The 14,749-nt window shown below is 34.6% G+C and overlaps 1 protein-coding gene across 20 annotated transcripts in view; it reads right to left on the bottom strand.

The window, feature by feature from the left end:
* CDC42BPA (CDC42 binding protein kinase alpha) overlaps positions 1–14,749 on the bottom strand; it is a 327,094-nt gene that overhangs the window by 75,248 nt on the left and 237,097 nt on the right. For all 20 annotated transcript variants that reach the window (XR_011535397.1, XR_011535396.1, XM_070602640.1 and 17 more), the window contains 2 exons: positions 6,606–6,730; positions 302–407 (listed from right to left, as the gene is read on the bottom strand). Coding sequence is in view for 18 of the 20 variants with exons in the window: in XM_070602640.1 (XP_070458741.1) it covers positions 302–407; positions 6,606–6,730 (231 nt within the window). In the remaining 2 variants the exon portion in view is untranslated. The remainder of the gene's footprint in view (positions 1–301; positions 408–6,605; positions 6,731–14,749) is intronic.

The raw sequence follows: 14,749 nt of genomic DNA, 5'->3' as shown, positions 1-14,749 counted from the left end.
ATTACCTGTGAAAACATATTATTTTTCATTAAATTCAGAAATTGTAGACATATATAAATGAGTTTATTTTTTATAGTTATTACCAATAATGGCTAGCCATACAAATTGCAGTTAAGCAGCTATCTGTTATGATTTCCTAACCTGGAAAAGACATGGATTAACTGATTTCTCAGGAAAAACCTTAGAGCAGTCTAAAGCCGAGACGAACTGAAGAAAATACTCAGATTTGTTATAGGGTTTTTTGAGTCTTTTTTTCCCCCTCCTAATATGATAAATCTCTATGCAAAATGGCAGAGCTTACTGTTGCTCGTGTACCCAGGCTGGAATTTCTTAATGCTTCCAGTTCTTCAGTCATTTTAGAAGCTAAGGCCTGAAGATATCCTCGTGCATCCTTTTCATCACTGACCCTAGAATATATACATATAAAGACAGAGATAAAGTACAAAAGTTAATCAAAGAGCAAAACTTCCGTGAGATATGTGTTACTTAAAGTATCATAAAGAAATAAGTGCTAGAAATTTACAGATGTTCTTAAATATCTTAAACACACACACCCAGCTACTCACATGATTTCTAAAGAATATTAAGATTTCTCATTAATTGGATTCTGTCATTTTATCTTATGAAAATACAACATCCCCTTCTTAAAACTAAAGTACACTATATTTAGAAAGTTTAAAGTAAAATATTCTGTAAAAGTCAGAAAAAAATTGTAATAAAGCTCTTCTGTTTTCTAAAGTGGTCAATAAAATACCAAAGAGAAAAGATTAAAGTCTACTGAAACTCAGTTTCAGTAAAAAAAAAAAAAAAATGAAGTTGAAATTGGTAATGCTCAGAAGTGTATTCTAATACAATTTGGGGAAGATTAGTTGCCTTTTTACAGGCTGGTTGTTTTCATAGATAAAATTAAGGCCCCTGAATAGCTATAAGGAAAGTATACTTCAGGTAAATCAATACGTATCTGTGATGTGTGCAGCAGATAAGTTTAACTCTTGAGTGTTGCTTTAGCATCTTTTTTCTTTCTTTCTATTTTTTTTTTTTTTTTGAGGAAGATTGGCCCTGAGCTAACACCTGTTGCCAATCTTCCTCCTATTTTTTTTTCCTCCCCAAAGCCCCAGCACACAGTTGTATATCCTAGATGTAAGTCATTCTAGTTCTTCTATGTGGGATGCCACTACAGCATGGCTTGATGAGTGGTGAATAGGTCCATGCACAAGATCCAAAAGGTTGAACCCTGGGCCACCAAAGCAAAGCACACGAACTTAACCACTCGGCTACGGGGCCGGCCCCAGGCTTTAGCATCTTTTAAAATTTAAACTCCCGAGAAGTCAAATTCATATATATACAAATTTATGTATGTTTTATATATGTATAACATATCATACATATATATCTTAAAGAGGCCCTTTAAAAGAGGGTTGGTCCTTTCTTCTTTCAGATGAAGAGGTGTTTTGGAGGACAAGCAAAAGAATCTAAACAGAGAAGCAATAAAATCATTGTAAGAAGTTGCCCACTCTAGTGATAATTACAAGTTTTTAGGCTGTATCCAAATGTATACATTTTTATTGCCTTATAAAGAAAAATGGCTTTAGGAAATATTAAGAAAGTTTGTGCAGTGGGAGGCTGTTTCCTTCTAAAATTCTTTAACTTTGGACACCACAAGTGACCACAATCTTTTCATTTAATCATCAATTCTATAGTATAAAGAATAAATGAGTTATTTCTCTTAGTATAAGTGAAATAAGCCAGACAGAGAAAGAATACTTATGACTTCACTTATATGTGGAATCTAAAAAACACCCCAAACAAATGAACAAACAAAACAAAACAGAAACAGACTCATAGATACAGAGAACACATTGGCGATTCCCAGAGGAGAGGGGCATGGGGGAAAGGCGGAAACAAGTGAAGGAGGTAAGAGGTACGAACTTCCAGTCATAAAATAAGTCATGGGGATGTAACACACAGCACAGGGAATATAGTCAGCAATATTGTAATAACTTTGTATGGTGACAGACGGTTACTAGTCTTAGCAGGGTGATTATTTTGTAATGTAAATAAATGTTGCATCACTATGTTGTATACCTGAAACTAATATTGTATGTCAATCATACTTCAATAAAAATAAAACTATAAATAAATAAATAAATAAACAAACCGAGATGGAGAAAGACTATTGTTTTAAGAATACAATGAAAATCACATAGTAACAATGAAGAAAACTATATCATCATTTAAACGGCCAGGCTAATCGGCCTCAACTAGTGCTGGTTTGGTATCTACCACAGCTCAGAGATCTTGGCTTATGTACATTTCCGGGAAGCTGTGAGGTCCAATGAGTTTTATTAACTTTGGAAAGGAAATAACTTCTTGCAAATCACTTTTATTTTGTCTGAAATTTTATATACAAGCACTCTCTTCTAACTTTCCTTTTACATGCTGAATATTCACATCCCCTACCACTGTGGTCTCCACTAATTCCCAACGTTTGATGAAACCCACGTCTATTTTCTCGGCACAGAAAACCACTGGTGGGAAGCATAGAAAAAGAAAAGACTTGGTCAGCTACAAACTCATGCCATTTGAGTTCCACAATTCTTTCTCATAGTCATTGCTATTTGTCTCTTTCCAACCTTTATCTCTAAAAAAATCTCCCTTTCCCAGCCCCAACACTATGTCCTGTCCTTTCTTCTAGGCCATCTGTTTAAGTTTATGCATATTCATTCTCTTAACCTTTTTTTTTAGTTTCAACAGTTTGAAAGGTAAGTCTCTCATCTTTTCTATGGTTAAGTCATTTAAATGTATCCCTAATCCCATAGTTATTATTACTACATACAGATAATTATCTTCTCTACCACATCTAACATATGCAATTTCATTATTTCCACTGGTTCCTTTAAACATGTATAGATCTTTTCTAATCCAAAAAGTTCCCTATCCTAGCTGCCCCAACCCCTAGGTCCTTTTTCTCTCTCCCTCTCATTCTCATACAACTTATATCTTCTAGTGTTGAACCCTTCACTCGCTCCTACATACTCTCTGCCATCTGATTTCCGCCTCAACTACTTTGTCGAAACTAGTCTATTAAAATAACTACTCAACTACAAAATGTCAATTTAGATCTATTTTGTTCTTTTGGCATATCTAATCCTCTCAAGTTTTTTGAAATAATTAATCAAGAAATATTTATTAAGTACTGACTATTACATTGGGCATATTAGGAAGACAGAAGCAGCTATAGAAGACATGGTGCTTACAAAGTTGGGGAGTTAGGAGACACACAGTGGAGTGCTTAGGAACTTGATTCTTGAGTCAAGCGGGAATGGGTTCAAATCCTAGCTGGTTGCTTGCCAGCTGTGTGACTGGATTAACCATTTACCCCCTCTAACTCTCTGTTATCTCACCCATAAAATGAGAATAATACTACCTACCTCACAGGACTGTGGTGATAGCTGAGAATGCATGTGAATTTTCGGTCCAACGCCTGGAACATACTATGTTTTAATCAATATAAGCTACAAACGAAGACTAACGAATGAGGAGTATTTCAAATAATGTGAGTGAATTTAAATAAAGTGAAATAAATGCTACATTAGTGAAACCCTTCCTTAATCATTAAAACATTTTCCGGGTTGTCTTACACAGCTGTTTCCTCTCTCCTCTACTATGTCGCACTCATCATTATCCTTCTTTTCTCTTTAAAAAGGTCTCAACAACTTCAATGACCTTATTTGCCAGAAATTAAGTCCCCCAATTTATACTTATAATCCTAACCTTTATGTCATCTTTTCAAAAGCATATTGGAAATCTCCACTCAGATGTCTCAGATGACCTTAGACTCACCAACAGACAAAATAAAAGAACAGCTAAAATTGATTATATCATCTTCCCCAAAGTTGGTTCCTTCTCCTGACTTTCCTACTTCAATGATATCATCATTTTCTTAATCTCTCCAACTCAGAGTTTGAGAAATATTAATTCCTCACCTCTTGCCCTTCATTTATAATTAAAGTCCTATAGTTTCTTCTTCTATAATGTCTTCTCCATTTGCTCAATTTTCCCCCAATTTCCTTCTATTTCATCCTGAACACCACTGTGAAGAGTCATCTTCCTAATGCATCATTTTAATCAATGCCATTATCCTTTGCAAAAAACTTCTCCTTTCTATAAATAAACAAAGTTCAAATTCTTAGTATACATGGTAACTGCAATGCAGTAACTTTATTGGTGTTATTTTCTACTATTCTTTTACAAGAATTCTCCAATTGGGTCAAATTAGGTGTAGGACTCTATTAAATTCCTTATTTTCAGAAAACACATTATGGTTCAACTGATTACACCCCCAACTTTCTTGAGCACCCAGAGGTAATTCTCTCTCCTCTACACTCCTATAGAAAAGTCAGTATTTGTACAATACATAAGGCCATTTTGATTTAAGTTTTGTAACTTATCTCTAGCTCTGGTCACATTAGTTTTTAAACTGTTAAGTTTTACGTTATAAGCTACTTGAAGACAAAGTACTACATTTTATAAACCCTTCTATCTCCTATTGTGCCACAAGAGCACTGTAAATGTGAGGAGGGACATTTGAAAAATGAATCCTGTGGGCCAGCCTATTACACCAGCCTCTCTTTGTAATACCATTTCAAAGAGAAAGAGTGAAGTCTCCTAATGAGCCAGTGGTGAGAAGAAAGGTCCCTGCTCTAACACAGTGATGAGCAATAGGGCCTCCTGGCCCTAAAAGGGTTTCTTTCAAATGAAATGGATATTTCACAGGAGAAGGCAGAGGCAGCAGAGTAAGAGGGCCGCTCAAATGAGGTCTTATATACAATAGTGTTTGTTTTGATTTAAAACTGTTTATTTGTCCAATGGAAACATTTAAAATACTGTACATCACAGGTTTCTAAATCTTGTTTTGGCATTACTTCATTTTTTAATATACCAAACTAAAACTCTGGAAATAGCCTGAGACTCTTGACCTTTCCCCAGAGTTAACTTTCAAGCAGGTGAGAACCCTGAGTACACGGAGTATATCTTGTACTTTCAGCCAATTAGGTATTTAATAATTTGTTCTAATGTATTAGTCCATTTCTAAATAACAGCTTTTATGAAAAGTGACTTCCTTACATTCCTGATTTCTTCTGCATTTCACTTCAACGTGAAAAGTGTAAAATGAGTGTTTTGTAGTATCATAAAAGAACTTTCACCATCATCCTTTCTCCTAACCCTTTCCAGAGAGTCCACATTTAAAGCTTCCTTCCTTTACCCAAACCACTTCTCACTCCATCTAAATCCATCGTGCCAGTCACCAGAAAAGATCAGTGTCTAGGGTCTCAGGCTTTGGCCAGATCAGCTTTGTCTTCTGTAGAGTCATTTTCAGCAACATCTCAAATATAAATTGGATCACATAACAGTGGAGTTACAAATGAAGAGTCATAATTTTTGATATTATAAGTTTGGCTAAAGATTAAAATGATTTTGCTTCAGAAATGCAGATCTGATGACAAGGATGTAAATTAAACATCAATGAACTATTAACTGTACTGTTTGGAACACAGCCAAATTTCCACAAGTTGAGCATCACCCTTTAGATATGCACTGAATTGTCACATTCATAAGCCAAAGATGAGTTAACGTAAGGGCTCTATTGCTAAGCCAATATCAAAATACTTGAGTCATTTGGGTAAGATTACTTAAAAAGACAGTGTTTATTCACTTTTGATTGTATTCAAGAAGGAGGATATTAATCTGGCATAAGTAGAAAATGGAAAAAATGCTTAAAGAACCAAAATAAGAGCACAAGAAACTAAAATTCCCACCAAATGAGTGGTCTATGGATATATGAAGAAACTAGTTGTTTTTATATAAATTACACATCCATGATATGCCAAAAAGAGTCAAAAAGTTAAAAAGTAAATATAAAAAGTTAAGCTACCTATTTTCATTAGAAAATAAAGCCCTTGTTGGATTCTACTTTCTTCATGTATTACAGACAAATTTTTACAAATTACCAGAAAAATCATTTAACGAATAAATTAACATAAAAGTTACTAAGGCAATTATTCTAAATTAAATCCTAGGAGCTTAAAGAACAGTGATAAAACTAAACTTTAACCATTTAAGGTTTTTAGAATGCCACGTGTGAATCAACCTGTTATAACTATGACAGAAGTGATGGCGTGACATCTTCAGCTTCTAAGTTTCTCTCCAGGCTTTCTGTTCCTTAAAATAATCACAAATACAGCAATTTTGATCCTAGAAAGGAACATCTACAGCTAGTGAATGAGTTTCCTCAGCTCTTTAAGGACTAACTGTCTTAGGGGAGAATAACATTTTCTTTTCTTAGAAATATCAGTTTTCAAGGAAGCTATGTAAAAGCTGATACGGGGTATTTGTTGGAGTTAGGGAACAGAGGAACATAGAAAACACAAAACAATACAGATTAGTAATAAATAACAGATCAGAAATAAAATTATGCTTTTCACAGAAACATTTTTCACAACAAGAAATAAGATAAAGAATATGCTAGTAGCCTCGTGGAATTGATACCAATTAGATGGTATGTCCAAAATCACCCACAAAAACACATTTAAACGAGTACTCACCACTGAATGATTTCTGTGATCTGGGCTTCCCAGTGTGCAACGGATTCTCTCTTGTCTGCTAGATCTTTCACCTCTTCCTCTAACTGCTGGTTGTGTACACTTAAGTTCTCATACAACGTGGTAAGCTGAAAGGCAGTTTTAAGACACTTAACACACGTGGAACTTTTAGGAGCAGGAGTTCCAGGTGCTTAGATGCCTCCTGTCAAATCTGAGAACTCATCACATTCCACTAAAAAATGCTTGTCTTCCTGATTTCTTATTATTACGCACCCTTCTGGTCACTGAATTTGGAAACGTTGAGTACTCTGAATTCTCCTTCTGTCTTCGCTTTTCCCTTACGCCCTACACTAAATCAGTACCATTGTGAATGTTCTCCATTTGCCTGAAGAACTCCCCAGTTCAACTGGTAACATCTGTTTTTTGTCTGAAATGTCTCTTCGTCATCCTTCTTTTTAAACTTAAAAAGAATTTCAAGCATATACAAAAGTGGATGAGTACAAGTGAACTCCCATCAGCCCATCACCCAATGTCAACAATTATCACCTCCCTGTCAATCTTATTTCATTTGTATTGCTGTCTTTCCCCTTCTGCCTATATTATTCTGAACCAAATACCAGATATCATAGAATTTTACCCATTTATACTTCTGCGTATATCTCTAGAAAAAAAGGCTCTCTCTTTTTACATATAATAAAAAATCATTATCCTACTTAAACAAATTTAACAGGTTTCCTTATATCTTCACATCAGTATTAATTGTTCAAATTTAGTTACCTCAAAATATCAAAAACTTAAGTCTGTTAAATTGAATCATGATACCAATAAGTAAACATAGCTTGATGGTTGCGATATCTTTTAAGTCTCTCATTTACAGGCTCCTGTCTTAGTCCTTTAGGGCTGCTTTAATAGAATATTACAGATTGGGTGGTTTAAACAAGAAGCATTTATTTCTCCCAGTTCTGGAGTCTGGGCAGTCCAAAACAAGGCGCCAGCAGATTCGGTGTCTGGTGAGGGCCTGCTTCCTGGTTCACAACTGGCCATCTTCGGCTGTGTCCTCACGTGGTGCAAGGGGTGCTATAAGAACACTAATCCCACTCCTGAGGGCTCTAGCTTCGTGACTTAATCACCTCTCAAAGGCTGCACCCCCAATACCATCACGTTGGGGGTTGGATTTCAAGCTGGGAATCTCGGAGGGTCACAAACATTCAGTATACAGTGGCTCCCCTCCAACACTTTTATTTCTCTTGCAATTTATTTGTTGAAAAAAGTAGGTTCTTTGTCCTGTAGAGTTTTCTATAGTGTGAATTTCTGTCTTGATTTTTGAAAGTTTTTTTTGCTGTTTATAACATTCTGGCAGTCATTTTCCTTTAGCACTCTGAAGATGTCATTCCTTTTTATTCTGGATTCCAGTTTTTCTGTTGGGAAGTCTGCTTTCAGTTGAACTTTTGCTCTTTTGAATATAATGTGTCTTTCTTCTCTGGCTGCTTCTGGGATTTTCTTTGGTTGTTGGTTCAGCAGTTTTTCTATGATGTGCCTAATGGGGTTTAATTTCTATTTATCACCTTTAGGGTTTGTGGCATTTCTTGAATTTGTGGCTAAATGTTTTTCATATTTTTTGGAAAATTACAGGCCATTAACTCTTCAAATATTGCTTCTGTCACACACTCTCTCTCTTCTCCTTCTGGGAAAGCAACATTTGTATGTCAGATCTTTTCCTCGTGTCCCCTATGTCTCATATACTCTTTTATGTATTTCCATCCTTTGAAATCTCCATCCATACTTTGGTCTGGAAATATTACATGCCTAATCCTTTCTTTGGCTCTTTCCAATTTGCTGTTAAAATTTTCTATTGGGTATTTCAGTTATTTTATTTTTCACTTCTAGAAATTCCATTTTACCCTTTTGTATAGATTCTAAGTTGTCTGCTGAAATTCTTCATCACGTCTTCCATTAAACATATCATACAGTTAAAGTTCACTTATGAAAATTCCAATACTGGGAACTCCTATGGGTCTGTTTATCCTGAGTGCCTGATTTTCTTTTCATTTTTTCTTATTTTGTTTTTGCCATTATATTTTTTCTCTTGATTTTCAGTGACTTGGTTGTATCCCCTGGAAGGCATGGTAATTTTTTGCTGCATGCCACACAATGTATATGAAAATTTTAGAGATAATTTGAGGCTCTGTATAGTATCTGCCTCCAGAGAGTATTTACTTTTACTTCTGGCAGGCAAGACTATAGATAGATTATGAATTTAATTACTTAGAGGCCGGGTTTCAGTCATCGAGAGGTCCCATCTCTTTCTGGTTCACCCTTATTCCTAAAATGTAGCCTTTTGATGAGTCCAGTTGAAAGGCTGAATTGATTACTAAGGATCCTGCACCTGGGTGGACACTTATATTCAGTTTTTCTCTCTCCAAACTGGTGAGACTGCGGAATATTGTGCTCAGCTTCCTGGATTCATAGCTTTTCCTATCGGCAAATGCCTCAAGAAGAAAAGTGGCCCTGACTATTGGGCTTGTCTCTTTGCACTACTCCTCTCCATAGGATCTTGGTCAGTAAAGTCTTGCCCGCTCTCTTATTTCTCCAATGCCTTCCTGCAGATGAATACTGTAGAAAGGATTCCTATACTATTAAAAAAATTTTTTTTTTAATCCAGCTTTATAGCTCTTCTTGATGAGGTGGTGGGTACAGTATAAGCTAATCTGTCATAGTCATAAGCAAAAGTTCTTGCTTTACTAAGTTTTTTTTGATAAAGTCTTTATTTATTTATTTACTAATTTATTTGGTGAGGAAGATTGTCACTCAGCTAACATCTGTGTCAATCTTTTTCTATTTTTTGTATGTGGGATGCCACCACAGCATGCCTTGATGAGTGGTGCGTAGGTCTGCGCCTGGGATCCAAACCTGTGAACCCCAGGCCAGTGAAGTGGAGCACATGAACTTAACCACTATACCACTGGGCCAGCCCTTTATTAAGTTTTTTAAAATTCATGATAAAATATTTGCATACAATTTTTATTTCATGGCTACATTTTTCTGATAAATGGTCTCAATCTGCCATTAGAAATTACTGTTCCCTTCAACCTCACTTCTCAGAAGGAAATGGGGCCCAGAGAAATCATGGCCAACACACACCCTTATCCACCTATTAAGAACACAGGATTTAAGGTTTCTATCTCAGGGTGTGCCGTTTATCTCTGAAAGTGTATTTTACCAGCTATTTTCTTTTTACAGCTTTATTGAGGTATAACTTACATACTATTAAGTTAACCCATTATAAGTGTATGGTTTGATGCTTTTTGGAAAATTTAAACAGTTTTGCAACAATCACCACAATCCACTTTGGGAACACTTCCAATATCTGAGAAATTCCCCCCTGCTGGTTTGCAGTCCAGCCTGGCTCCCATCCAGTGTTCCAGGCATCACTGACTTGTTTTCTCTCTATAGTTTTGCTTTTTTCTAGAAATTTAATATCAATGAAATCATACAATATGTACTTTTTCGTATCAAGCTTCTTTCACTTATATTAGTGAGGTTCAGTCATGATTTTCCATGTTTCAGAAATTCATTCCTTTTTACAATTAGTAGTAATTCTATTATATGGATATTAGTATCTTTATTTATCCATTCACTAGTTGATGGACATTTGTATCATTTCCAGTTGTTTGCTATTATGAAAATGATGCTATGAACATTCATATACAAGTCCTCAAGGGGATAGGTTTTCAATTCTTTTGGATAAATATCTAGGAGAATTTCTGAGTTATATGATTAAGTGTATGCTTAACTTTTTGAGAAATTTTGAAACTATTTTCCAAAGAGGCTATAGCATCTTATACTCCTACAAGCAGTATATGAGTTTTACTTCCTCCACATTCTTGGAACAGTTGGTATGGCCACTCTTACTGATTATATTCATCCTTGAGAGCACATAGCTGTATCTTACCATTGTTTTAACTTGCATTTTCCTAATGACTAATGATACTGAACATCTTTTCATGTGCTTGTTATTCATATATCTTCTTTCATAAAGTGTCTATTCAATTTTTTTCCCATTTTTTCATTGGGTTGTTTGCATTACTTCTTATTATTGAGTTTAAGAGTTCTTTCTATATTTAGAACATGTCTGTTATCGGATAAATGATTTGAAAGTGTTTCCTCCTCATCTCTGTATGTCTCTTCATTTTCTTAATGTTGTCTTTAAATTTTGATGAAGTCCAAATTATCATTATTTTTCTCTCATGGGTTGTGCTTTTTTTTTCCCCCCATCATATTAAGGTTTTATTGCAGTAATGACGTATTATCTCCATTTGACAAATATGGAAATTGCAATTTAGAAAAAGGTTATTGTTAGTAAGTGATAGAGCTGGGATTCTAGCCCAGATCTATATTTAATTCTAAATCCTGATACTTTCCTACTATATTGTCTGCCTCTAATCCCTATTCTTTAAAATTCTGTAGTATCTTTCTCTTCCTTTGTTTATTAACAGTACCGACATAGTTATAGTTTATACCATAAGTGTATCTTCTGAATAGTTTTTGTCAAATCCCTTCAGGATCTGTTCTCCCTCTCTATGGCCCTCTCTCTAACCATCCACGCATACTAAATTCTGATCATACGCAATCTTTCATACCTCATATAATGTGAAATACATTGTCAATTCTCTGTACCTCTGTGTCTCTGTACCATTGTTAGCTGAGCCTGAAAAATATCTTTCCTCCTGTTTCCTTCAAGAGTTAGCTCAAATGCTGCCTTCTCTGTGAATACTTGGTCAAATACGTCAAAGAAAATTTTTTTTTAACCATTTCCACAATATTTGGTGTTGTTTAACATTTCATTCTCTTTTATATTGTTTATCTATTTGTCTTTTCCCACTGGATTGTAAATATTTGAGACTAAGCATGTGTTTATTATTTTTGTACCCTTAAGGTATTTTTTTTTTGTGATCAAAGATCATTCTATTCCATGGGTTGTGCTTTTAACATCATATCTACGAAATCTTTGACTAACCCCAAGTTACAAAGATTTTTCTCTTATACTTCTCTCTTATATTTCAGTTTATAATCCACTTTGAGTTAATTTTTGTATATGGTATGAGGTAAGGATCCAAGTTAGCGTTTGTGCACGTGGAAAGCCAATTGTTCCAGTACCATTTGTTGAAAAGATTATCCTTCTCTCATTGAATTGCCTTGGCACTTTTGCTGAAAATCAACTGACCAAAATATGACGGCTTATTTTTGGACTCTTTATTCCATTATGCTAATACCAGTCTTTTGACTACTGTTGATTTATAGTAAGTTTCAAAATTCCATAGGATAGATTCTCCAACTTTTGTTTCCATCCCCCCAAATATTTTGGCTATTATAGGCCTTTTGTATTCCCCTATAAATTTAAGGATAAGCTTGTCAATTCCAAAAAAAAGGCCTACTAGAATATTGATAAGGATTTCCCTGAATCTATAGATCAATTAGGGGAGAACTGCCATCCTAACAATATTGAATCTTCCTAATCAATATTGAACTCAGTAATGTAGTATATCTCTCGCTTTGTTTACATAGTCTTAATTTATCTCAGCCATGTTCTGCAGTTGTCGTCCTTTAGTTAATTCTGAGAGCTCTGAAATTATTGTTTTTGACACTGTGTCCACATTGAAACTTTTTTTTTTTGAGAGGATTCATCAATCTCTTCATGTTAGCACAGCCAGAAGTCAACCAGCTGCTTCTGAGAATTCTGCAGATGCAGTGTCTTCCCCAATGCCTAAAAACACATCCTTTATTGATTACCATTACTTTTGACAGCCCTTCCAACTGACTTGTGGTTGGGGTTTCAACTGGAGATTTGCAAGAAGAGGAGGAAATGCAGATTTTCCACTGCCATGTTGCAAGCATTATAAGTAGTTTTAAACAGATTTGTTTAGTACTAGTCAGAAAAAAGTTAATCTTTTCATTATTACTGAACAAAAGCATAGATTTTGGAACAAGACTACCTGTGTTCCAATCCCATTCTGCCACTTCCTAGTTCTGTGATTAGGAAAGTAGCTTAATCTCCCTTTGCCTCAGTTTCCTCATCTACAAAATGGTGAGAATAGCGTACACCTCAGAGAGTTATTGCGAGAATTAAATGATTTCTATAAAGTAACTCAGCAGAGGATCGGCACATAGTTAATTCTGCCTAAGTAACAGTTCATTTTGCGTGTCGGGAATGAGAACGCTTTACCATTTGTACATCGAGGTATCTGGCTTATAATAATTATAAGACTACAGGGGAATATGGGAAAATGCTCATAACATTTTAGATGAAAAGGCAGATTAGAAAAGGGAATGTAGATATGACTGCAATTATGCAATAACATGTATACAAACAAAACCTGGAAAAGAACATATCAAAATAGTTGTTTTGTGGTGATGAGATCATGGGTAACTTTCATGTTGAATATTTTCCACATTTTTCGTAATTTCCCGTTTTCGGAAAACAGTAATTTTAAAACAAGATACAAATGATATGTTTTCTTACTAGAAACCATTTACTTTTACTCCCTGGAAAATATGGCTAGTTTCATTTGCAATAAATTATCTTTTAATAAAAGTGGAACTTACAAACTTCTGAAAATATCAATATCTTTTTCTATTTCATTTCTAATTTTTATTTTTGGAGTTTAAAAATGAGAATGTGAGAATCTCTGAGTTATATGTTTCAAAATTAACACAATAATTGCTTTTTGGCTTCCATCTTTGAAGCTCTGTTGAGAAGGAATTCAGTTCTCTCCAAGCTGGTTCCCAGTGTAACAGCTGGGGTACCAGTGGCAATGCTACTCTTGGGTTATCCCTCTTGGGGAAAATACTCAATTCACACCAAACCAGAAGATGGTTAAATGGAGAAACAGTGAAGATGTGCAGTTAGGTGGACTGAGAGTTAAGCTGTGAGAGAAGCAAAAGCTGAATAAAAGGAGAAAAATAGAGAAGAGGTTCAAATGGAAGTAGAAACCCCAGATTCTTCCCTGTTTCTCTGGGAATAAATAGTTCTCTGTCATCTTCACAAAACACTTGCTAACCATACAAATTTGCTCTCAAAGTTCCACCCATATCCTTCACCATATCTTTCAATTTAGCAAGAAAAGGTAATGGTCCATTTTTATAAACTTAGGAGATAGGCTTTTATTTTTATCCTTCAGGTCTCATCAGAATCAAAAGAGTATTGTTTAAAAATTATCTCTAAATATGTATTTTTGGTAAACTCAGCAGAACTTTATGGTTAATAATGAAATAAAACCAAGGAGTAAATATAAGATTTAATCTACATTCAATTTGATTATTTTCCAATACAATTTTTCTTCAACTATAGTACCATCTTTTACTAGGTAATTTGCTTAGAAACTCTACATGAAATGGGCTTCTAGAGTTTAAAAATATTGCCTACCTCAAGGTAACTCTTAACAGACTCTTAAAATTCTGTCTTATAGACAGAAATGATGTTTAATTTTGTAGTGATGTTAGTCAAATGCATGAAATAACAATTATGTGACCCATTTGGATAAAGTTCAAATATTGTTAGTTTTATTTTAGTGGAAATAACCTAAGAGTTATATGATAACGTTTACACTCTATTCATAGTTTAAAAAATCCATTTGTACTACTTACTATTGGCCACTTTCCAGGGTTTGTGTAGGTCAGCTTTCCAAGACTTTACAAAATGAACTAACAGAGTTCTTTCTCAAGTAGTTTTCAACCAAACAAGCAAAGTCATTTTTAAATGCTCAGAAAACTAAATAATCATGGGGAAAGTAGTGAGAGAAAGATATACAGAAAACGGAAATAGAATGAAGTCTCTCTTTTATGACTTAGTCATGGTCTTTCAATCTGTTATTGGAATAACTAATTGACATAATACTTTTATTGGAGGAAAATCCTAGAAATTATTATAAAACACCATCATCCAAACCTTCTTATTTAAATGTAAATAAAATTATTAAATCTTCTGGTTAATATTAGGATTTTTTACAACTGTTTCAAGAGCTGACACAAGAAATGTAAAATGACAGCAGTTCAAGAAGTTTGAGATACGAAATGGAAAAACATTCCTTTAAGTGTTTGAAATTGTTCATAAATCTGGCTACTTTTAAGTTTAATCTAAGGTTCTGCTC

The sequence above is a fragment of the Equus przewalskii genome, chromosome 31, assembly GCF_037783145.1.
Source record: "Equus przewalskii isolate Varuska chromosome 31, EquPr2, whole genome shotgun sequence".
Classification (NCBI taxonomy): domain Eukaryota; kingdom Metazoa; phylum Chordata; class Mammalia; order Perissodactyla; family Equidae; genus Equus; species Equus przewalskii.
The sequence above is the reverse complement of the archived record's forward strand: the minus strand, read 5'-3'. Positions and strand labels throughout refer to the sequence as shown.